The sequence below is a fragment of the Nelumbo lutea genome, chromosome 3 (genome assembly GCF_056320005.1).
Source record: "Nelumbo lutea isolate HS-2025 chromosome 3, American lotus-T2T, whole genome shotgun sequence".
NCBI lineage: Eukaryota > Viridiplantae > Streptophyta > Magnoliopsida > Proteales > Nelumbonaceae > Nelumbo > Nelumbo lutea.
Window position 1 is genome coordinate 104,911,715 of NC_142686.1, and position 25,877 is coordinate 104,937,591.

The 25,877-nt window shown below is 40.5% G+C and overlaps 1 protein-coding gene across 3 annotated transcripts in view; it reads right to left on the minus strand.

Moving 5' to 3' along the window:
• The window catches only part of LOC148867342 (coiled-coil domain-containing protein SCD2-like), a 187,342-nt gene that overhangs the window by 136,050 nt on the left and 25,415 nt on the right, over positions 1-25,877 (minus strand). For all 3 annotated transcript variants that reach the window (XM_088976731.1, XM_088976730.1, XM_088976729.1), the window contains exons 6-7: positions 3,271-3,320; positions 3,158-3,185 (exon numbers count right to left, since the gene is read on the minus strand). In XM_088976731.1, the coding sequence (XP_088832857.1) occupies positions 3,158-3,185; positions 3,271-3,320 (78 nt within the window). The remainder of the gene's footprint in view (positions 1-3,157; positions 3,186-3,270; positions 3,321-25,877) is intronic.

Consider the following 25,877-nt stretch of genomic DNA (forward strand, 5'->3'; position numbering starts at 1 on the left):
GGTATGTTGGGACAGTTTGAGAATTCATTTGAGTGGATGATCATAGTGACAAGATCAGCCCCTTTGTCGGACAAAGGTAATGATCGGGGATGCACTCTCACTGATGGAAACCAAGACTGCCGGCAGCCAATTTCAATCGTTGAGATTTGTTTTGCAAAATATATTTTATATGAGATATAAAAGTATATATATTATGGTTTCTAAAATGTTTGCAAGAAGGTTTTAATTCCTGGGATCCATATAAGCAGAGAGTGCAACACTATTCCTTGCAACCGAGGGAGAGGTCCTCTCTTGTCGGGCAGTGTATGATCATTATGGGCTGAGAGGTTAAGTGTAAGACCATTGAGGATAATACCTGATTGCATCTGCCCACAGTCCCTGGGTGTTACAAGGTGGCTTGGCCCAGGGACCACTTAGGGTAAGTGTTGGGCCCATAGAGCCTATTTGATGGGTTTCAGGGGGTGCACTGTCCATAATAGTGTATTCGACCAGGCCTTGTAACAAAGGCTGGGCCGAACCCATGTGGCTGATGTGTAGATCAATGCTTGGGTTCCACGCCATGCAAGGAAGCCCAACTGGGCAGCAGTTAGGAAGGTTAAGTGAGCACATAAGCTTAATGGGCCTAAAGCCCATTTCAAACTGGGCTATTTAATTAGTTAATTATGGGGCGAATTCTGAGATGGATTAGCTAATAGGATAGGGTCTTAACCCTATCCACTCAGAGAGTCCAGATCTGAATGTGATTCAGAACTAGAAACCTCCTAATGAGATTAGGAGAAAGCTGATCTAATCTTCAGATAAGATAAGGGTTTATCCTTATCACCTAAAGAAAAGGCTGATCCAAATATGATTTGGATAAGCAGCTCCTGATTGGATTAGGAGCTGATCTTTAAGGTTAACAAAAGAAGGAGGGTGCGACAGCCTTGAGGATGATTCATTCAGATCTTCTTTAGTGTTGAAATCAAAAGAAGGAAGAATTAAGCATCCCTGCAGAATTCTTTCTTGCCGCCTCCCTGTTCTTGCCGCCCTGTTTGCCAATTCGATCTCTAGTTGTGGGAGAAGTCAAGATTCGATCTTGACATCAGATCTTTGAGAAAGAATTGATAGGAAGCTGTGCTCACGTGCCATCCTACTGATTCTTGCGAAGGACAGAGTTCTTGGAGAAGAACACTGCTGATTCCGCTCCATCCTGCACTGCACCATCTTTAGTGGGAGCAGTCTTTGGATCCTTTCTTGGGCGTGAACACCTTCGTTGGGGGATACTATTTCTCCGTATCAGGCATAATCCTCTCCTACTCCTTTTTGGTTCAGATCTGGTTCAGTTTATGGTTCAAGAATGATCCTTGAAAATATGATTTTCTAAATAGGGAATGCGATTCCCAGTTGAAGGAGAGAAAAAAAATTTGAAATTCGCCCCCTTATTCCGCAATCTTTGGGCGTCCATACGATGGATCTCTCATCCCTTCAAATTGAAGGTAGAAGGGGGGCTGGGAATTAGAAATGTCAGAATGAAATCCATTCATGATATCCTTCCTGTTTTCCTCAGCTACATCAAGTATGACTTGGTCTCGGGCTAGAAAATAAGGTTTCATTAAGATATTTGGATTGGTGAGTCACTTTTGATGGAGATTTTTCTGTCCCTTTATACTCTTTTCAATCCCAAAGGTAGACCAATGTCTGCGTTTCTCTACTCTCCTTCTTCTCTTTCTGGGTTGAACTGGAATTTGGGCTTCACCAGAAATCTTAAAGAGTCTGAGGTTCCCTTTGTGTCTGCTTTACTTACCTTGCTTAATTTTCTGGTCCTAGGGGAAGTTGGCTTGGATAGTTGGCCAGACTTTTCACCTCTAAGTCTTTGTTTACCTCTCTTATTGCCTCCTCACTTTCCCCTTCTCTTTCCTTCCCTGTTAAGGAAATTTAGTGTGCTCCCATTCCTCCTAGAGTCAGTGCTTTCTGCTGGGAAGTGTTTCATGGATGTATTAACACTTGTGATTTACTTCAAAGGAAGAGGCCAAACTGGTACTTGTCCCCTAATTGGTGCTGCTTATACAAGTTAAATGGTGAGACTATGTTTCATCTCTTAATATCTTGTCCCTTTGTTGGCTTTATTTGGGATTGGTTTGCTTCACATTTTGGTTCCAGGTATTTGGGATTGGTTTGCTTCACCTCTTGATAGCTTGGAAGGGTTGTTTAGCCCTTCTGTTTGCAATTGTACAAAAAGGAGGGGCAGGTTGATGCGGAAATGTACTAGGGCAGCAGTGGTTGGACAGTCTGGGAAATAATCTCAAGAACTTTCCAGGATAAGGAGAGGTGTAAGGAAGCCTTAATAGAGATCATAACTCTAAGAGTGGCATAATGGGTCAAGACCTTGAATCTCTTCTCTGATTTTAAGGTTGATTTTTCAGGTATTGGGGGGCTATTGCTGACTCCTCTTCTAGAAGATAACTGGTAACAGTGGAATGGTCATCCCCACCTATTGGCTGGATGAAGCTGAAATTTGATGGGAGTTGTGTGGGCAATCCAGGCCCATCCGGAATTGGAGGGGTAATTAGAGATGAGGAAGGAAACATACATGCCTTTTTCTCAGGTCCAACTGAGCAAGGTGATGTAGCCACAGCAGAATTCTCGGCAGCAGTTTTTGGAGTTGGGAAAGCCAAAGAATTGGGTTCTGAAAGGTCAATTATTGAAGGTGACTCCAAAATAGTTATGGATTGGCTAAAGAAGGGGGAAGGAGTGTCTTGGCATCTAAGGAATGATCTCAGACGGTTCTATTGGCTTTCTAAGGACAAGTCCATTCAAGTTAATTGGGTAAGAAGGTTTGCTAACAGCCTGGCGGATGGTGTAGCTAAGCAAGGGGTACTTTCTCAAAAAAATCTACGCTTTGGGCTCAATTGTATTTCTGTGGGGGATTTTGACACTGTCGAGTATATTTGTTTATTCCACAACTTCTTGTTGTTCTGTTTTCTCATAATTTTAATAAATTTCGTTCTGAGTTCTGATCAAAAAAGAAAAAGTTGGAAGTAGATATAAGATTATAATTGATCATGTTATTGACTCTGAACTATACAAGTATGCGCATGTGTTATATGTATGTGTGTATTAAGATGCACTTTTAATTATCCTGCATGGAGATTGGCATGGGACAAGCAATTGTATGTACCTCCCTTTGTTGCAGTGCTGCCTCCTTCCTGAATAGTAAACAAACCAAAAAGAGTTATAGATGTATAAGCATATAAAGACAGAACTGACATGAATCTGAACTTTAATCCTTGCCTGCTTAAGAGACGGGCCTCTAATGATACACCTTCTCCAATGGTAGCAACCTATATCAAGATAATCTCTTATAGATAGAAAAGCAAATGAAAAGTAAAGAAAAACTACTTTCACACATGAAGAATCCATTACTGCCAAAATTGGAGAAGTGTTCTCATTTATAATGCAGAAGGCAATCTGTAACTGGAAGTCGTCAAGACATCATCTGAGATACACCAGATAGCTGAAGCTAATTCATGCTTCAAAGATACATATGTAAATTCTCATAAACCCAATTCTTAATTTTCTAATGCACATGTTGAGCACAGAAATCATTTACTTTTACTATCTTATCACCCTAAAATGTAGGGATTCACAACAGAAATAGCATGTACAAGTAAAGTTTGAATCAAAACCACCTTTTAGTGCCAAACTTCCTTGCTCACTAGTCATAGTCATTTAATGTTTTAAGCCCATAGATGGTTATGTAATTTGCATAGAAACATGGAAGTATATTCGAAATAATATTCAAAGTGCTTGCAAACAGATTGAGGGAAGTGTTGGGCTCTTTAATTTCCCCCTCCCAAGGGGCATTTGTGGATGGATGTCAAATTTAGAATGGGGTGCTCATAGTAAACAAATGCATGGACTCCAGAATTTGGCCAAGGACACTGGGAATCAAATGTAAACTGGATTAAGAGAAGGCTTACGATCATGTCCAGTGGGATTTCCTTGAGTACTTGTTGAGACATATGGGCTTTGGCCCGAAATGGAGGTCCTGGATTAGGATATGTATCTCAACTGCCTGGTTTCCTATTACGATAAATGACCAGCCAAAAGACTTCTTCAGAGGAAAGAGGGGTTTGGGGGAGGGAGATCCTCTTTCTCCGTTTCTATTTATAATAATTGTGGAAGCTCTAAATGGACTGGTTAAGAAGGCAGAAGGAGGAGGTTACATTGAAGGATTCAAGGTGAGTGACGACAACCCCTTTATCTCCCTCCTACAATTTGCAGATGATTCTATTATTTTTTCAAGAGCAAGAACTGAAGATCAACTGTTTTTGAGATGCCTAATGATCTGTTTTGAAGTTGCCTTGGGAGTGAAAATAAATTTGAAGACAGAGATAATTCCAGTACGTGATGTGGTTAATATCCAAGAGTTGGTGGCTGTTCTTGGTTGCAGGTGGAGATCATTACCTTCAAAATTTCTGGGCCTGCCGTTGGGAGTTAATTATAAGTCAAAGGAGATGTGGAATCCATCATTGAAAGGTTCAACCACAAGCTTGCAGGTTGGAAAAGGCTTTACTTATCAAAAGGGGGTAAAGTTACTTTAATCCAAAGTGTTTTACTGAATCTGCCAACATACTATTTCTCCTTATTTTCAGCTCCAATCTCAGTAATTAACTCTCTTGAGGAGGCAAGAAGGGACTTTCTTTGGGATTGGATGAATGATGAAAAGAAGTTCTATCTTGTGGCATGGCAGCAGGTTTGCAAACCAAAAGTAAGAGGGGGGTAAGTCTAAAGCCTCTCCAGGAAATGAATAAAGCCCTCTTGGGAAAATGGCTTTGGAGGTACAATACTCAGAGGGACGATCTTTGGAGGAGAATCATTCAATGCAAGTATGATTCAGCTGAAAACTATTGGCTTACTGAGGCAGTCCAAGGTTCCTATCAGCAGCAACCAGCAATGGTGCATTCACAGATCCAAATCAGACCACATATTGCAGATCAGATTAGATGGGCAGCAACCATAAATCGTGCATTCTCAGTCAAATCATTTTTCAACAAGCTAATTGGCCTGGGGGGCCACTCCTAAGGCGTTGTGTTGGATCTGGTCAGCTGCAGCTCCATCTAACGCTATCTTCTTTTTGTAGACTGTTATTTTGGACAAAATTCTTGAAATCAACAATCTGCAGCAGAGAGGGATGATCGTAGCCTGTTAGAATGTTAGAATGAAGCCTCTTTGTGTGAGTGTTCGGCTGATAAGAGTCTTATTAGCCCATACTTAAATTGTCCTGTAACTGGGCCTGGGTTAATGGGCCTAAGCCTGTTTAATGTTTTAAGTTAACTGGGTGTCCCATCACTAATCAGGGGAATTCCAGTAAACTCTTGTACCATTGTACTTCATTCAAATATAAATCATTGCCGGTCGACTGAACAGTACAGTTCAACATTTTCCAGCATACCAGTGGTTTTCTTCTTCACTTCTCTACTTTGAATACAGCATTCAGCATGCATGGTATCAGAGCTGATTTGAACCTAGGGTTTCAGCCGGCACACCAGCTTCTACTATCTCTTCTTTTGCTGCTCTTTTCTCATTTCTTCTTCTTCTCTGGGTTGCTGAAAAAAACAGGGTTGTAAGAGAACAAGGTAGATTCGAACCTAGGGTTTCCCTTGGTTGTAGGGCTCAAGGGAGGTAAGGCCCAGAAGTGGATGTCCTACTAGCTTCTTCTTCAGCAAGATAGTAGCTATTTGGCTACTAAGTGAGGTCTGTATAGGACAGACCTAGTTGAGGACTGATTTCTGCAGTCCTAGCCCTAGCCGAAAGGGGGAGAGATTCCCTACAACAGCAGCTTCGAAGCCCCAGCAAAACCAGCACAGCAAAGTGGTAAACAGCTCCAAGTTCAGGTTGGTTATCAGTCCGAAACCCCTCACCACTGCTGTACCCGAGCTCCTTCAGCTTAAGTGAAGTTACCTAGGGGGCTGTCAGCTCTAGATTGCCCAGCACTGAACTCTTTGACCAGTTAAGACTGAAGTCAGCATGTCTTCGCTATCCGGAGAAGTTTCCTCCAGGGATATCAGACCTGCTGCAAGGTCACCCAACCTGGAAAACCCTAATCTGCACAGTTTGCAAATCACTAACGTATTGTTGGATGAATATAACTTCAGAGAGTGGTCCATCTCAGCAAGGCTGTTCATTACCTCTCGTGAACTCACTGGCTATTTGGATGGACACAAGAAAGAACCAGATGTTGGCAGTCCTGAATACACCGTGTGGTGCAAGGAAAATGCCACAGTCATGTCTTGGTTGCTGGCCTCCATGACTCCTCGGGTGGCCAGAACTGTTCATCATTTCCCTACAGCTGCTAAGATTTGGGGGAAAGTATCCAAGACATACGGCCAGAAAAAGAACAATGCTAGAATCTACAGGCTGAACCAGGACATTGCAGCCCTAAGGCAAGGAGACATGTCCATAGCAACATACTTTGCAACACTGGAAGGCCTCTAGGAAGAGCTTGACCATCACTTGATTTTGGACTGGGAAAATGCCAGGGATAAGGAGAGGCATGACAAGCATATTGAGGAGAGCAGGGCCTTCAAGTTTCTGGCTGGACTAGACCCAATATGTGAAGGTATAAGGTCACAGATTCTAGGGAGAGATGAATTACCCGAGATTCACCATGTCTACTACCTAGTGAGGAATGAAGAAGTAAGGAGAAAGGAGATGCAAGTTGACTCCCAGACACAGTCAATTACCCGAGGAATGAAGAAGTGAGGAATGAGGAATGAAGAAGTGAGTTACACGCATGAGTTGAAGCTCCGGAGTCAACACACCAAGACACAGAAGTAACTAACATATTAGTTTCTATGACACAAGTTTCGACATTACCTTTCTTAGATTCCAGATAGGCAGGACAGTTCCTCTTCCAGTGGCCGGTCTGCTTGCAGAAGTGACAGACATCAGATGCCTTGTTCTTCTTCTACTTCTTAGGTTTGGTAGCTTTCTTCTGGGGCTTCTTTGCCTTTCTCTTTTTCTTGCCCGATTTGTTAGCTTCAGCAAGCATAACCACAGGCTCATCCTTCTTAAGTAGATCCCCAGCCCTCTGCAACATATTGTTGAGTTCCTGGACGCTGGCATTCAGCTTATTCATGTTGTAGTTCATTGTGAACGCATTGAAGGAAGAGGGCAAAGAATTCAGGATGGCATCCACTTGCGTGCCAAGATCTGCCCCGAATACAATTTCTTCGCATGGTCCCACACATCTTTGGCAGTATCAAGAAACATGAAGTTCACACTAATCCAAGGTTCCATATTGTTCCACAACCATGTGATGATCTGAGCATCCTCTTGCTCCCAGTCTTCATACTCGTGAGAGTTAGAGGAGGGTTTCTCCTCTCTAATGTGTTTTACCTTCTTCTTTGCCTTCAGAAAGACTTCAACGGATTTAGCCCAAGGCACATAATTCTCTCCATTTAATTTAATGGAGGTCATCTGAACATTCAGGTAGTTTGTAGGCACCATCACACTAGGTTTATAATCATTATTATCTCCCATTATGTTATCACCAATTCTGCACACTTGCTGAATTCTATTATCACTGAGATCTGCACTAGGTCACACTTGTCACACTGATTGCAACACTTATTGTTGCTAGAATGCGTGCTCTTTACACCACAAACCCTATATCACACTTGTCACACTGATTTCAGCACTTGTTGTTGCTGAAAAGTGTGCTCTTTACACCACAAACCCTACTCCTACAACTACCTAAAATCTCACCACTATATGATCATATCTCTTCCTTCAAAATGCACAAAGAAACCAGCATAAACCCTAGCACATTACTGTCCGAAACCCTAGCATATGGTCTGAAACACAGTTCCAATTTAATCCGTAACAGATATCATGCACTGAAATCTCTCACCTTATCACTTTAGTAACAACCATATGAGCAGGAAATCAGTCCATACACGATAGCCACTGCACACACAACAGCCACACACGACAGCCACTGCACACACAGTTTGGCCCTCTATTGTTCCTCTACTAGGAGAGGGCAATCTCAGAAATCACAACAACCGACCACATACAACCTGACTGGAGGCATAGAAACCTCCAAGGGAAGAGGGCGATCACTCCTTTTCAGCCCTTTCCCTTAGCTCCAATCGAACACAGAAAAAAAAAAAAGAAAAACCCTAGATAGGGTGCGCAGAGAATAGAAACCTAGGCAAGCAGAAAACTAGGCAGATTCAAGTCGCTCTGATACCATGTTAGAATTCGGGTTTGCTTTAGAGTTCTGCCTGTCTGAGATCAGTTATGTAGAAGAAGAAAGGTGAAAGAGAGAGAGAGAGAGAGAGAGAGAGAAGAGAGAATTCTGGTTCGAACTGGAAGAGCCAACTTAACAACATCTCCCAGTCGGCCAGGAAGTATTTATATTATTAAACATAACTAAAAAGACCTATGTGCCCTTGCTTAAGTTAAGAGCACTTGTTCCAACACAACATTACAGATCAGCAACATTAATCTAGGTATAAAGACAGAAATACCCCTACGCTAACAAATCTCCTACAGGAAACAGGCATGATGGGATGCAGGCCAGCAGACACCCCAATAGAACCGAACCACGGACTACAAGAATCAATGGGTGAGGAATATTGTGATAAAGAGAGGTACCAAAAATTGGTAGGAAAGCTGATATACTTATCCCTTACTCGGCCAGACATTGCTTATGCAATGCATGTTGTCAGTCAATTCATGCACTCACCAAAGACCCCTCATATGAGAGTAGTGGAAAGCATTCTCAGGTACTTAAAGACTTGCCCAGGGAAAGGAATCCTATTCAGGAAAAGCAATAAACTTGAAATTGAAGCATACACTGATGCAAATTGGGCTGGTTCTATTGGAGACAAGAAATCAACCTCAGGTTATTGTACATTCTTAGGAGGGAACCTGGTCACATGGCGCAGTAAGAAGCAGAATGTGGTGGCTAGATCAAGTGTAGAAGCAGAATACCGAGCTATGGCACATGGGGTTGCTGAACTCTTATGGCTCAGAACTCTTCTTAACGAGCTTGGTATTAAGGCTGAGGGCCCTCTCAGGTTGTACTGTGATAATAAAGCAGCTATCAACATAGCCAACAATCTTGTGCAGCATGACCGGACAAAACATATTGAAATTGACCGACACTTTGTCAAAGAGAGAATTGTTTCAGGAGAACACTATGTACCCTATACACCATCTGAGATGCAAATTGCAGATGTATTGACTAAAGGACTGACAGCAACAAAGTTCAGAGACCTACTTGGCAAGCTAAACATGATTGATATCCATGCTTAGCTTGAGGGGGAGTGTTAGAATGTTAGAATGAAGTCTCTTTGTATGAGTGTTCGACTGATAAGAGTCTTATTAGCCCATACTTAAGTTAAATTATCCTGTAATTGGGCCTGGGTTAATGGGCCTAAGCATGTTTAATGTTTTAAGTTAACTAGGTGTCCCATCACTAATCAGGGGAATTCCAGTAAACTCTTGTACCATTGTACTTCATTCAAATATAAATCATTGCTGGTTGACTGAACAGTACAGTTCGACACTTTCCAGCATACCAGTGGTTTTCTTCTTCACTTCTCTACTTTGAATACAGCATTCAACACACATATTCAATCACTGTAAACTTTGTGGCAATGCTGAGGAAACAGTGCCTAGGGGAAGGAACCTTTTTTGGGAAGAGTTGAGTGATACTAGGAGCCTTTGGGAAGGTCCATGGTGTCTAGGGGGATTTCAAGGTTATTAGATTCTCAAATGAGTCAAATAATCCGAGCCATGGAATAACTACAAGTATGACGAAGTTCAGTAACTTGGTGGAGGCTTTGGAGCTGAAGGAATTACCTCTCCTGTATGCACACTACACTTGGTCCAATTTTCAAAATAATCCAGTTTGCTCAAAATTGGATAGTTTTTTATTCATATTGGATTGGGAAGAGATGTGGGAAGGTTTAGCTTCAAAAGCCCTAACTAGAATAACCTTAGACCATTGTCCTATAAGTTTAGGGGAGGAGAGGCTCATAGGAGGACTAACCCCTTTTAGATTTGAAAACATGTGGTTGGAAGACCCCCAGTTCGGGTGAAAGTTAAGGAGTGGTGGGAAGAAAGTGGAATCTTTGTGAGAGAAAAAGGAGTGATATTTGTCAAAAAGCTAAAGAGACAGAGAGAGGATAAAAGTGTGGAATAAAACTTTGGGAGGGTGGAGGATAAGAAGAGCTGAATTCTTAAGAGGGTAGAAGAGTTAGATGAAGAATCCTTGAGAATCTTATTAGAAGATGAAAGGAAAGAAAGATGGGTTTTAAAAGAGAGATGGAAGATCTTGAGGAAGGAGGAAATTTCTTGGAGACAAAAATCACAATGCAGAGGGCTTTTAGAGGGTGATAGGAACACTATATTTTTTCACTCTAGAAAATGGAAGAAGAAAGAAAGACTTCATTCATAGAGTAGGGTTTGAGGGAGAAATGCTAACAAGGCAAGAGGACATTGTGACAGTTTTTGTAAATCATCTTAAAGGCATCTACGGAAGGACCAAAGAAATACTTTTCCTAAGCTAGGTTAGTGTAATCACCATGGAACCTTGGTGGTTGGTCAATTCTCCGAAGGTCCAAAGAAGGCGACAGGAAAGAGAGAGAATGTGGGGAAGAGAGGGGAAGAGAGGAGAGAAGGGAGAGTCTCTTTCTAAGAAACCCTAGATTAAGGTTATGTGATCTCTACCTACCGTGGGGAAGAGTTATTCCCCTTTATATAGATAGCACCCCAAGACTGTAAGGAGAAGGATCTAAAAGGAGACCTTTCCTATTAGGAAAGGAGACCTTTCCCATTGGGGTTTCACCACATGTCTATCGAGATCCTCCAAAGACAAAGTTTTCTTTTTCTTAAGGATTCTCACGTAGCACGTGTAGACTACGTCCCCTTGCGGGTTTCCTAGTAGCAACGTGTTAAAGGACAAGATCTGACTTGTGATGTTACCGCAAGTCGACGCCTATCGTTCACCGTGGGTCCTAAGAGGTGTCTTATACTCACTACAAGTCTTGGATGGCCTTTTGTGCTTATCGCAGATCCCGGGTAGCTTTTAAGCTCATCGCAAGCTTGTGTAGGCTTTGAGCTCATCGCAAGCCTGTGTAGGCTTTGAGCTCATCGCAAATTTGCATCGAGTCGTGAACTCGCCACGGCTGTCTCTGTAGCATTGGTTTAGCACCTTTAGTGCTATTGCAGTTGTGGAGACCAACATATACCCAACATAAAAGAAGTAGTGCTCTTAATTGATAATTCAAAAGCTCCAAGACCAGATGGTTTCACTATGGCTTTCTACCAAAAATGCTCAGAGATAATCAAAGAAGATTTATTGGAAGTCTTCAATGAATTTTGGGTTAAAAGTGAAGTAAATCTAAGTGCTAATGCCACATTTATTGGAGTAATTCCAAAGAAGAAAGAAGCTTTACACCCAAAGAATTATAGCCCAATAAGCTTGGTGGGAAGCCTTTATAAAATCCTAGCAAAGGTCCTTTCTAGGAAACTGAGCAAGGTGTTCCACTTGTGATTTCAAAAAGTCAAGGAGCTTTTGTCTAGGGGAGACAAATAATAGATCAAATTCTGATTGCAAATGAATGTGTAAAGGATAAGAGGAATAGAGGGGAAAAATGTATAATTTGCAAACTAGACCTAGAAAAGGCTTATGGTTTTGTGAACTAGAATTTACCTTGGAAGATTTTGGAGAAAATGGGCTTCAGAGTTAGGTGGCAGAAATGGAATAGAGGATGCATCCATTCTTGTCACTATTCTATTCTGATTAATGGAGTTTCAAGAGATTCCTTTGCAGTAAAGAGGGATCTAAGGCAAGGGGACCCCCTCTCTCCTATTCTCTTCATATAGTGGCTGATGTGCTAAGTAGAATGATCTCAAAAGCATATGAAAGTAATCTCCTAAGGGGTTGGAGAGTGGGGAGGCAAGAAGTGACTATGACACAATTTTTGTGGATAATATTTATCATTTTCTGTGAGGAAGGAATTGAGAATTGGTGGAGAAATTTAAAAGAGGTCATCTCTGGTTTTGAGTGTTGCTCCAAATTGAGAATAAACTTAAGGAAGAGTTTTTTTTGGCTGGGGTAAACTTACAAGAAGAGTTAGAAGCACTAGCTGAATGCTTGGGATGTCAACTAGATCATTGGCCTTTAGTTTATTTAGGATTAGCCCTAGGTAGAAATCCAAAATCTGTATTTCTTTTTGGAATCCTGTCTTGGAGAAATTCGAAAAGAAGCTTGCAGTTTGGAAGAGAAATTATATTTCATTGGGGGAAGGATTACTTTGATTAAATCGATACTAGCAAACCTTCCAACCTATTTTCTCTCCATCTTTCGTATTCCAACCAAATTAGCAAGAAAGTATGTGAAAATCATGAGAGATTTCCTTTGGAAACCAGGGAAGGAAAGGAATGACCATTTGGTGAAGTGGGAGATGGTGTGTAGACCAAAGCGCCAAAGGGGGATTAGGCTTAGGAAACTTGCTACTTAAGAACACTGCTTTACTTGGGAAATGGTTGTGGCAATCGCCTCAAGAGAAGGAGAGTTGGTGGCACAAAGTCATAGTAAGCATTATGGTGCTTCGGGCAATGGATGGGATGCAAAGGTCTTGCCTCACACTTCAGCTTCTTCACCTCAGAAAGCCATTCATGAGGTACTGCCTATTTTCTTAAATTTCACGATTTTGGATGTAGAAATGGTAGTAAAGACCTTCTTTGGGAAGATATCTGGTTAGGTGATACCCCCTTAAAATCCCAATTCCCTTTGCTCTATTCACTTCCTAGTCTTCAAAATAAACCTGTAGAGATGTAGAGCAATAATTAGTTCTGTTATTTTATTTATTGTGGTCCCCACCGCTGCAGTTAGTCAGTTCCTACTTTATATTTGTTGTTAGGCTGCTGTTCGCAATGTTAGTTTTGTTAGTTATTTGCTTATATAAGCAGTAGGGGCATTAATGTAATTGCCGTCTTATATTTTGATGTTATTATAAATAGCTGAGTGGAGGCAGCAACTAAAGCCAACACTCTTTCTCTCATCTTTTTCCTCTCTCTTCTCTTCTCTCCTCTCTTCTTTCTTTCTTCTTTTCTGGTATTTTTTCTCATTGAATTTGCATCAACAATTGGACTGATTACAGCCCTGATTTGCCTACTTGGTATCAGAGCCAATCTAGGGTTTCTCATGTGTGTCTAATCCAGCCGACCACATGAGAACTTCCTAGGGTTGGAAGCTTAGAAAGATCTGTCCATCGGCTGATTCTTGGAGGTTACTAGAAGGGTTTATCAGTTGTCCAATAGATTATAGAGGCTTGGAGAGTATTTGGTAATCAGGAAGAATCAGAGAAGAACAAGAAAGATAAAGATTAGGGTTCAGACTGAGATTGGAAGTGGCAATCAGGTTTTTTCTGGATAAGTTTCTATCTTCCTTGAGATCAACACCAATCAGAGATAGATTAGACCTATTTAGAAGCTGCGGCTGAGAATTGTTTCTATTCTCTCAAAGTTTTCTCTAGGTTTTTTCTTAACCCTACAATCAGACCTGACTGTTAACACCTTTTGGGTGACTCCTAAATCAGTTTCAGCATTCCACGCTGTTTTCTAAGTGATTTTTAGACTGTTTTCAGCTTCCAAACCTTTTTTTTTTCTGCGTGAGAACGGTTTTCTTTGGGATCCCTTTGCTGAGAACTGGTTTCTCCTAATAAACCTACTACAGAAATGGCAGGAGCTGAGTTTAAGACTCAAGGAGAAGGTGTATTGGGGGATGGAAACATGGCAGAAAACAATTTTCAGATTACTACTGTTAAATTTGATGGTTCTAATTACTTAGAATGGGCTTAGTCAACCATGATGGCAATTGGGGGCAGAGGGAAGTAAGGTTATGTGAATGGAGATGTAAAAAAACCAGCCAAGGAAGACCCTTCATATGCCAAATGGGTTCAAGAGAACTATTTGGTCATGACTTGGCTGTGTAACTCTATGCAGCCTCATATTAGCCGCAATTACTTGTGGGCAAAAACAACTAAGCAGATTTGGGAAGTGATGAAGGAGGCCTACTCTCAGCCACTCAATGTTGCTAGGGCCTATTAGTTGAAATGTGAAGTAAATAACCTCAAGCAAGGGGAGAAGCCAGTTTTAGTTTATTTCTCCACTCTGAAATCTTTATGGCATGAAATTAATCATCTGGAAACCACTGAGTGAGAAAGTCAAAAGGATGCAAAAACCTATAGAAAACAGGTTGAGACCAATAGGGCTTTTGAATTACTAGCTGGCCTAAATTCAGAGTATGATATTGTGAGACAACAACTGCTCACAAGGGAAAGAGTGACCTCATCTCAGGCCTATTATCTAGTGTACATTGAGGAAACTAGGAGAAAGGTTAGGTTGCAGTTTCAGCCTATAGAATCAGCCCTAGCAGCCATGAAACCAAAATTTGGGGGTGACAAAGAAAGGGACATAAAGAAGGAGGATAAGGATCTAGTTTGTGACCATTGTAAAAAGTCAAAGCATGCCAAGGACACTTGTTGGAAGTTATAACCACATTTAATGCCAGCAAAGCTCAAAAACAAAAAGGGGAATGCTAATGTGGCTATCACTACTGGTGGTGTATCCTCTTCCAGCACAAGAGCCACATCCCTAGATACTTTAGTTGTTGCCCGAGCTGCTCTGACTCAGTTAGGAAGTGAAGTTGGTACTTCAGTCCCTTCATCTCAGCCACCAGTTACATCTGCTCCACCAACTTCGGCATTTGCTCATTCAAGTATACGGGCATCAGCATATCATGTTTCAGGCCCAGGTAACAATCACCTTGTTGGGTCATAGATTCAAGTGCACTTGACCACATGATAAGCTTTTCTTCTCTATTTGCTACTTATTGTTTATCCTCTGGCAGAGATAGAGTATCCATTGCTGATGGATCCCTTGTTCCCATCTCTGGGAAGGGAAACATTAGACTATTGGATGCCATCTCCTTGTCCTCAATTTTGCATGTTCCTAAACTTGGTACTAATCTATTGTAAGTTAGTAGCATCACTAAAAATCGAGATTGTTCAATGACCTTTTTCCCTGATCGATGTATTTTTCAAGATATGGAGACAAGGAAGGTGATTGGGATTAGCCGTGAAACAAATAGAGTATACCTGATTGGAGGGTGTCTGCATAGGGAAGATAAGGAAGTTGAAAGGTCTCTTGTTTCTCAGTCTGTGAGTCAGGTTATGCTTTGGCATAATTGATTGGGTCATATGTCTTTTAGATCTTTAAGTAATTTGTTTCCCAATTTGTTTGAGTCAGTCCAAATGCCTAGTTTAAAATGTGAAAGTTGTGAACTTGTAAAGCATTGCAGAACAACCAATTCTTTGAGCAAGAAAAAGAGTATTATTCCTTTTAAAGTTGTGCATATTGATGTTTAGGGACCATATCATATCACTGTTATGGGGGGATACCAATACTTTCTGTTGTTTGTTGATGACTATACTCATTTTTCATGGGTTTATCTTATGCACTCTCGAGTTGAGGTCCCTATTCTAACTTGGAACTTCCATCAAATGGTTTTGACACAATTCAAAGTCAAAATCAAAGTTTTCAAATTAGATAATGCCAAAGAGTATTTTGCAAAACCCTTGGCCTCATATTTCCTTGACCATGGGGTCATTCATCAAAGCACTTGTCCCCATACACCTCAGCAAAATGGAGTTGCTAAGAGGAGTAATAGGCATATATTGGAGGTAGTTAGAAGCATTATGCTAAACTCCAATGTTCCTATACATTTCTGGGGGGATGCTATTCATACAGCCATGTATCCCATCAACTAAGTTCCTTCACGGGTCCTAGATATAAAATTCCATTCACCTCTTATATATCGATAAGGACTTGTTCACAATTCCCCTTAAAACCTTCCAATGTACTTGATTTGTTCAGATTCTTGGGCCTCATCGTTCTAAGTTTGACCCTAAAGCTTCCAAATGCATACTTCTTGGGTATGTACAAAATCAAGATGGACATTGCTGCTATGAACCTACTTTTGGGAAACGGTTTGTTTCTATGGATGTCACCTTCTTTGAGGAGAGTAGTGAGATGGGTTCACCTACATAAAAAATTCCTTTACCTATCCCAATCTTTGAAGGGGAGTGTAATGAGGAGGGTTGTCATAAGTGTAGGGAGTTGAGGGTGTTTCACAGGTAGTGGAGACAAGTTGATTTCGGTCCTCAACAATCCAAGCAAACTCCAGTTTCCTCTGTGGCTCTAGATCCAAGTACCACAGCTCCCTCACATCCTACTATTGATGAGATACCTCCCACCACTGGGCCTAATGAGATGCCTCCCATTACTGAGCCTTCTCCTCCTTTGGATGATCTTGATCTTCCAATTGTTGTCTGCAAAGGGAAACACCATTGTACTTCATCTACAACACTTTGTATTTCTCAATTTTTGACTTATGATCATTTGTCTCCATCCTATAAGTCCTTTTTGGCATCTATCTCTGCTATTCCCATTCCTAAGACAGTGCAAGAAGCCTTGTCAATACCTGAGTAAAAGGATGCCATGAAAGTAGAAATGGATGCCCTTCTCAAAAACAATACTAGGAGTTAATTGATCAGCCAAAAGGGAAGAAACTGATTGGGTGTAAATCAGTGTTTATAGTGAAAGTGTGAAACATAATGTTGATGGCTCTATTGAGAGGTATAAGACCAGATTAGTTGCGAAGGGGTTTACACAGACTTATGGCATAGACTACTTGGAGACTTTTGCACCGATAACCAAGATGAACATTATCAGAATTTTATTGTCTATTGCAGCAAATTTTTCATGGCCACTGTGCCAAATGGATGTCAAAAATGCCTTCCTCAATGGTGATTTGCAAGGAGAGGTGTACATGGAGTTACCCTCCTAGATTCTATAGTATAGAAGCAGGGAAAAAGGTCTGTTGATTGAATAAAGCCTTATATGGACTGAAACAATCACCAAGGGCGTGGTTTGAGAGATTTAGACTAGCTCTTGGAAAATTTGGCTATGTCCAAGCCCAATCAGATCACACTCTTATAATTAAGAAAACAAACTCCTCCTTGGCTCTACTTGTTGTTTATGTGGATGATCTTGTGGTCACAAGGAGTGATACTCATGAGATTGACTCTCTAAACAATTGCTTCACCAAGAATTTGAAGTCAAAGACTTGGGAGAACTACATTATTTCTTGGGTCTTGAAGTAGCCCGGTCAAAACATGGGATTTTTGTCTCTCAAAGGAAGCATGTTTTTGTCTCTCAAAGTAAAACCTACTGACACACCCATTGAACAAAACCACAAGATAAGAACCGAAGGTGGAGAGCCCCTTGAAGACAAGGTTATGTTTCAAAGGTTAGCTGGGAAACTGCTTTGCTTTAGCCTCACCCGACCAAACATTTCTTAAGCGATTAGTGTAGTTAGCTAGTACATGCATTACCCCAAAACTTCTCACCTTCTTAAAGTTGAAAGGATCCTTGCCAACTTAAAGAGATGTCCAAGCAAAGGCATACTCTTCAAAAATAATAGTCACATGAAGATAAAAGTCGACACAGATTCTGATTGGGCTGGGTGTATTGATGACAAGAGGTCTACTCCTAGGTATTATGCCTTTGTAGGAGGCAACCTTGTCTCTTGGAGGAGTAAGAAACAAAATGTTGTCGCACGTTCCAGTGTTGAAGTAGAATATAGATCTATGGCACATGGTGTGGCTAAAGTATTATGGTTGAAGTCCTTGTTTGAGAAATTGGGAATTACTTATGAGAAACCCCTAATGCTAAGTTGTGATAATCAGACTGCTATTAACATTGCCTACAATCCAATACTAGATGAAAAAACTAAACATATTGAGGTGGATCGACACTTTATCAGAGAGAGTTCCCTCTCAAGAAGTGTGTCTTCCATATATTGCATCTAATATGCAACTTATTGATCTCTTCACCAAGGCAGTTACAAGGACCAAGCTAGAAACAGATTTACACAAGTTGGGAATGATAAATACGTATTCCCGACTTGAGGGGGAGTGTAGAGATGTAGAGAAATAATTAGTGTTTTTATTTTCCTATTATTTTATTTATTCTGGTCCCCACTACTGTTGTTAGTTAGTTTCTGTTAAGAGTGTAAGGGCATTTATCTCCTTTTATGCTTTCTGTATTTGGGCACCTATTCAAGTGCCCATTTGTAATTTTTTTCAAATGTTAAGAAAAGGCATTCTTCAAGGTGAACAATAACACACCTAAGTTTTCGACAAAACCCTTTCTTCTTCTTCCTCCTCTTCTTCTTCGACAAAACTCTTTCTTCTTCCTCCTCTTCGACAAAACCCTTTCTTGTACTTTAACTTGGTATCAGAACATCGGAAGATCAAGGAGAGCATCAGTCGCTGGTCGTGACTCACAAACAATCCTATTGACATCAGAACGTCGTCAGTTGATGTCAGTAGCCCGTATGGTCGGCAACGTCTATTTGCAGTTTTGACACTCATTGATGTGCCTCGTTTTTATAGGAGTTTTGATATATATCATGGAGGTTTAAAGCTCTTTTACATTTTTCTTAGATTTTTTAGATGAAAATTGGTGAAAAATACAAATTTAGAGTTTAGGGCTTGCATGCTCACATGGTGGGCTGGTTGCTATTAAATCCACTTGTGTTTTAACTGTGGTAAATTTCTGAGATTATAGGAAGCAGTCTCAGTTTTTTGGAGCCCTAAAACTTTTTTGGGAATTTTTTTCTTCCCCTATTTTGCCATCAACACCTTTTCTCTTGTTTTATTGTTGTAGCCTGTGTTTAACCATCAAGGAAAGGTGTTTGGGTGTTCAGCTAATGTTGGGAGATTGTAGTGTTGGTGAGAAATTTGTTTTTAGAGGGGTGGTGATCAATGGACTCACACGAGGATGTGTGCATACCTACCTATGTCCTCCCAGGAAGTAATGACAGTGCTGGAAGGCAAATTACTACTGTAAAACTTGATGGAACAAATTTTCTTGAATGGTCTCAATCAGCTAAGCTTACAATCAAAGGAAGAGGTAAGCTTGGTTTTATTACCGGTAAGGAAGCTAAGCCGAAGCCTGAAGATCCAAATTATTCCAAATGGGAGCAAGATAATTTGTTGGTTATGTCATGGATTGTATGCTCTATGCAGCCTTGAAGGGAGAGTAGGAGGATTGCCATGATGCAAGTTCCTGTCAGTGAACACACAACTCTTGTGTCTACAAAACCCAAACAAAGTTCTGGTAAACCTGAAGAGATAGTTTGTGAATATTGCAAGAAGCCAAGGCACACCAAGGATAGGTGCTGGAAACTAAATCCCCACCTAAATCCTGAGAAGTTTAAAACCGGAAAGAAGGTAAATGCTCATGTTGCTATAGGTAGTCATGATTCTCAAACTCACATGCTTGAGGGAAATTCTTCTGCTTAGGCATCTACTCATGACACCTCTGATGTAATGGAAAAATTGAGAGGCATCTTGCTCCATCTTGAAAAGAGTGAGTTGCCTACATCTACTAATTCACATACACCTTCTAGTGCCTTTGCAAAATCAAGTACTGCACTTGCGTGTCATGCCTCATCCTCTGGCTCTTGGATAGTTACATAGGAGCCAGTGATCATATGACTGGTATGCCTTCCTACTTTACCATGTGAAAACTTTTTTTAGGGAAAGGTAAGACAACTGTTGCTAATGGATCTCAGACCCCAATCTCGGGTTTGGGTGAAGTTAAACTTACCAATCTGAAATCAGTTCTCCATGTCCCACAACTGCATAGAAATCTCTTATTTGTTAGCTCACTTACAAAGTCTCATAATTGTTCTGTAACCTTCTTTCCATCTTATTGTGTCTTGTAGGATCTGAGTACGGGAAAGACGATTGGCAATGGACATGAAGCCGATGGAGTTTATCTTCTTGATTAGTCTCCAAAGTTTGGGTTAATGTGTCAATCTGAGTCCTATAATATGAAAAACTAAGTCAATTGAAATTGTGGCATCACCGTCTTAGCATGTGTCTTTTGGTTCATTTAAGTTTTTGTTTCCTAATCTATTTGATTCATTGTCTAGTTCTGGTCTACAATGTGAAGTCTGTCAACTATCAAAGCAATGTAGAACCACATATTTTGCAAGTAACAAGAGAAGTAATGCCGCTTTCCAATTAATACATACTGATGTTTGGGGACCTTATTCTATTCCACGTATGGGTGGTTATAAATATTTCATTTTCTTTGTTGATGACTACTTGCGGTATACCTAACTGTATTTGATGAAGAGTTGAGATAAAGTTCCTTTAATTATAAAAGGCTTTTTTAATATGGTGGAGATAATTTGAAAAGAAGATTAAAATTATTAGATCTGGCAATGCCAAGGAATACTTTGAGAAACACTTGAAGAGAAATGAGCAATTCACCAAAGTTCATGTTCTCATACACCCAACAAAATGGGGTATCAGAGAGGAAAAACATACACGTGGTTGAAGTTGCCAGGGGATTGTTATTCCATATGCATGTCCCAACTTGGTTTTGGGGGGATGTTGCACAAACAGCTATATATCTTATTAACAGACTTCCTTCGTAGACCCTTCATCTCTAGTCTCCTCATTAGCTTCTTTTTCTTGATGAGAATACCTTCCATCTTCCTCCTAAGGTCTTTGGGTGTGTCTAATTCATCCATGACATAAGTCCTTCTAGGTTGAAATTTGATCCAAAGTCTATTAAGTGTGTCTTCTTGGGATATTCTTCTGTCCAAAAGGGGTACCATTATGATCCTCACTTTGGAAAAAGGTAGGTGTCCAAAGATGTCACATTCTTTGAGTCTACTCCCTTCTTTTCCTCTTCCCGTCCTTCTCTTCAGGTGGAGAAGGACTCCTTTTTGTATGTTGATTCCTGCTCTAGTTGTAATTGGTATTGTCGATCCTTCTCCTTCTCCTTTTCTTCCTCATGGTGGTAGTAATACTCCTCTGCCTCCTCCTATTCCTTGGTCTTGGCACCAATAGTTCATTAGACGGAAAAGGAGGATGAGTCCAGAGATTGAATGTCCATTACAATCCGACTCCTCGGACTCAAGTAATCTGGATTCTGAACCTCTTCTTGCTTTTTATACTTGCGGTGAACCTGTTACTGAGCCTCCTAGTGTGGTTTCTGACCTTAACCTTCCTATTGCAGTTCATAAAGCAAAAAAGAACATGTGCTAAATATCCTATCTCAAATTATGTCTCTTATGATACCTTATCTCCCTCTTATTGTGCATATATCTCTTCCATTGCTTTTGTTTTATCCCTCACAGTGTTACTAAGGCAGTGTAGTTCCCTCATTGGAAGGATGCTATGAACTAGGAAATGGAGGCGCTTGAGAAAAATCAAACATGGGAAATTGTTTCTCTTCCAATAGGCAAAGTTCTTGTTGGATGCAAGTGGGTTTACATAGTGAAGCATAAAGTTGATGGCTCAATTGAAAGGTATAAAGCTCAGCTTGTGGCAAAAGGGTACACTCAATCTTATGGCATTGATTATCAGGAAACCTTTGCTCCAGTAGCCAAGATGAATTCAATTTGAATTATCGTGTCTCTTGTTGCCCATTATTCTTGGCCCTTGTATCAAATGGATGTGTTAAGAATGCCTTCCTTAATGGCTACTTTCAAGAAGAAGTTTACATGGAACTTCCTCTTGGAGTGAACATCCCTGGGAGTGAAGGAAAGATTTGTCATTTGAAAAAATCCCTTTATGGCCTTAAACAGTCCCCCAGAGCTTGATTTGACAGATTCAAAAAAGCTATTTTAAAAATTAGTTTTTCTCAATCTCAAGCTGACCATACCTTGTTTATCAAGAGAGCAAATGGAAAAGTGACTATGTTCATAATATATGTTGATGACATTGTTATCACAGGGGATGATATCTCTAGAATTGTTGAACTAAAGTCTTTTCTTGCTACTGAATTTGAAATTAAAGATTTTCAAAATATTTGATATTTCCTAGGGATTGAGGTCGCAAGGTCAAAGAAGGGCATTTATATTTTTCGGAGGAAATATGTCCTTGATCTACTTCAGGAAGTAGGGTAATTGGATTGGAAACCAGCTGAAATTCCAATTGATCCCAATCATAAATTGGGAGTTGACGATGGAGATGTCCTTCTTGACAAAGTTGTGTATCAAAGACTTGTAGGTCACCTTCTCTACTTGTGTTTGACTAGACCAGATATATCATATACTGTGAGTGTGGTTAGCCAATAAATGCATAAGCCTAGATTATCTCATATGCAAACAGTGAATAGAATACTTGCCTATTTAAAAGGATTTCCAAGAAAAGGGATGTTGTATTATAATCATGGGAATTTCAAGGTAGAGGCTTATTCTGGTGTTGGCTGGGCAGGTTCTATTGATGATAGGCAGCCTACTTTTTGGCTATTGTACCTTGATGGGTGGTAATGTTGTATCTTGGAGAAGTAAGAAACAATTAATTGTGGCTCGATCTAGTGCAGAGGTAAAGTATAGAGCTATGGCTCATGGAGTTTCCGAATTGTTATGGCTGAAGAACTTCTTGATAGAAATGGGAGTGTAAATTGATACTCCAATGATATTATATTGTAACAATCAAACAGCCATAAATATAGCCCACAATCCTGTTCAACATGATCGTACAAAGCATATAGAGGTTGATCGACATTTCATTAGAGAAAGAGTTTCCAGTGGAGATTTGTTTACCTTTTGTGAGGTCTAAAGATCAATTGGTCGATTATCTTACTAAAGGTGTCTCTAAATCAAAGATTGACAACAATTTGAACAAGCTAGGCATGACAAATATCTATTCTCAACCTGAGGGGGAGTGTTGAGAGTGTAAGGGCATTTATGTCCTTTCATGCTTTTTATATTTGGGTGCCTATTCAAGGGCCCATTTGTAATTTTTTGCAAATGTTAAGAAAAGGCATTCTTCAGGGTGAACAGTAACACACCTAAGTTTTCGACAAAACGCTTTCTTCTTAACTTTTCCTACTTTATACTTGTTGTTAGGCTGTTGTTAGCAATGTTACTTTTGTTAGTTGTTTGCTTATGTAAGCAGTAGGGGCATTGATGTAATTGCTATCTTATATTTTTATGTTATTATAAATATCTGAGTGGGGTAGCAACTAAAGCCAACACTTATTTTATCAGCAAAAAAGACATTTATTAATAATAGAGAAAAATTGAATTACAATAGTTATAGGTTGCAGTAATATATTAACCCAATCTACAAATACATACAAATAGTTACAGTTCTACCCAGTACAAGGTAGATCTATTTGCCCCCTGTTTTTCTAGGGTATCCACCAACCCATTTGCAGTCCTTTTGACCCAACCAAACTGAGAGTTGAACCTCCTTTCAAGTATGTCAATTTCTCTGTAGATAAATTTGAGCTTCCAAGGTGCTGATGTACTAAAGCCAACACTCTTTCTCTCATCTTTCTCTTCTCTCTTCTCTTCTCTCTTTCTTCTTCTTCTTTGGTATTTTTTCTCATTGAATTTGCATCAAGAATTGGACTTATTACAGTCCTGATTTGTCAACTAAACCCATTGCTTGCTTCTTGAGCTTTTCTACTTCCAATTTAAATTGGGATTTCAGCTTTAGATGGGGTTTAAGGGATAGAGAATATGGGATTGTGATAGAATTGTTGAGCAGGAGAAGCTGTATCATGTTCTTAGATACAGCTAGGGACATATGGGAACATGCCAAGAAGTTGTATTCTGGGCAAGATAATACTACAAGGGTATATCAGTTCTATCAGAAGTACTTTGGTCTACGACAAGGAAATAAAACCCTAGAAGAGTCCTATGCCAGTACGAAGAACCTCAGAAATGAACTCAATGTCTATCATCCTCTCACTCCAGATGTTAAGGTTCAGCAACAACAGAGGGAACAACTAGATGTCACAAGGTTCTTAGTGGGGTTGAAATCAGAGTATGAACCAGTTAGGGCCCAAATATTGGGAGGCTCTACCCTTCCTACACTTGAGGAAGTGTTTGCTCGGCTTCGTAGGATTTCTTTGGGACAGACAGAGAATCTCACACAGTCTGATAGATCAACTTTTGTGACAGCTAGAGGAGGTGGACGTGGTACGAAAGGGGGAGGACATGCCTCCCGAGGAAGTCGTGGTGGTTCCATATTTGGCCATGGTGGTGGTCGTGACTCAGAAGGAGGCCGTGGCAAAGAAAAAGGCAACTCTACAAGGAAGTATACCCACTGTGGCAGGGAAGGACATTTGGTAAATTTCTGTTATGATCTCCATGGCCGCCCTCCCTCTAAATGGGCCAATCATGTTGTTGCTGGTGGGGTTGATGTCAGTGATAATCAATAGGCAAACCTAATTCCTTCCACATCTACATCTGTTTCTGGATAGGAGATGGTGAGTGTACCGCGTGATGAGTATGAGCGGTTCCTTCAGTCCACTTCACAGCACACTACTGCTACTCTTGCCCACTCAGGTATAGCTTGCCTGTCATCTAAAACCTCTCATTGGATTATTAACTCAGGAGCCTCTGATCACATGACTGGGACTCTAGGTGTGTTCTCTTATCTCTCTGAAACTTTCACATCTCAAACTGTTACCCCTGCCAATGGTTCCTCCCCTCCCATCTGTGGTGTTGGCAATGTTGACATGGCTTCTCTTTCTTTATCATCTGTTCTATCTGTCCCTAAGTTTCCATTCAATCTTATGTTTGTTAGTAAATTAACCAAGACACTTAACTATTCTATTACTTTTTTCCCTTCCTCTTGTGTTTTTCAAGATCTCAGGATGGGGAAGAAGATTGGTGGGGGGCATGAAGCTGGTGGATTGTATTATCTTGATGGTGGTGGATCGTTAGTTGCACTTCAAACTTCACTCACTCCTCTACAGTGGCATTGTCGACTGGGACATCCTTCTCTCAAGGCACTCAAGATACTAGTTTCGTCTTTGAGTCATTTGTCAGTGTTACAATGTGAGTCGTGTCAGTTAGGGAAACATCGTCGTGTTTCCTTCAATCCTAGAGCTGAAAGTCGTATGTTGAGTCATTTTGCTTTGGTTCATTCAGATGTTTAGGGCCCGATCAAAATAGAGTCTTATAATGGTTACAAGTATTTTGTCACTTTTATTGATGATTGTTTAAGAATGACATGGATTTATTTAATGAAAGAAATGAGTGAATTATTTTCCACTTTTCAAAAATTCCATGCTGAAATACATACACAATTTGGTGTTCCAATCAAAGTTCTTCGTTCAGATAATGGTCGTGAATATTTTCTTACTTCCTTTCAATAGTATTTAGAACAACATGGCATCATTCATCAAACTTCATGTGCATCCACTCCTCAACAAAATAGGGTGGCTGAACGGAAGAACCGTCATCTCCTTGAAACGGCTCTGTCTATTCTTCATCATATGAGTGTTCCTAAACGGTTTTGGAGTGATGCTGTACTTGCTGCGTGTTTCCTCATTAACCGGATGCCCTCCTTTATTCTTCATGGTCGGTCTCCCTTTTCTATCTTGTTCCCCACCTTGTCTCCCTTTCCATTAACACCTCATATCTTTGGTTGTGTGTGCTTTGTTCACAATCTGAGTCCTGGAATAGACAAGTTGAATGCACGCTCCATTAAGTGTCTTTCTTGGCTACTCTCGGACTCAAAAAGGGTACAAGTGTTACAATCTCATTACTCGGAAGTGCTATGCCTGTCCTGATATCACCTTTTTTGAGTCTGTTCCCTTCTTCTCAGGAACTGAAGCATCTTTGTCTCCACCTTTACTTCCCATTCCTCTTTCGGTCAGTGATCCCGTTTCGGGTGTTCCTGTTGGAGTTGACTCGTCACTTCATCCAGTGCAGATCCCTACTGAACGACCACCAATTCGGCAAGTGTATACACGTCGAACGA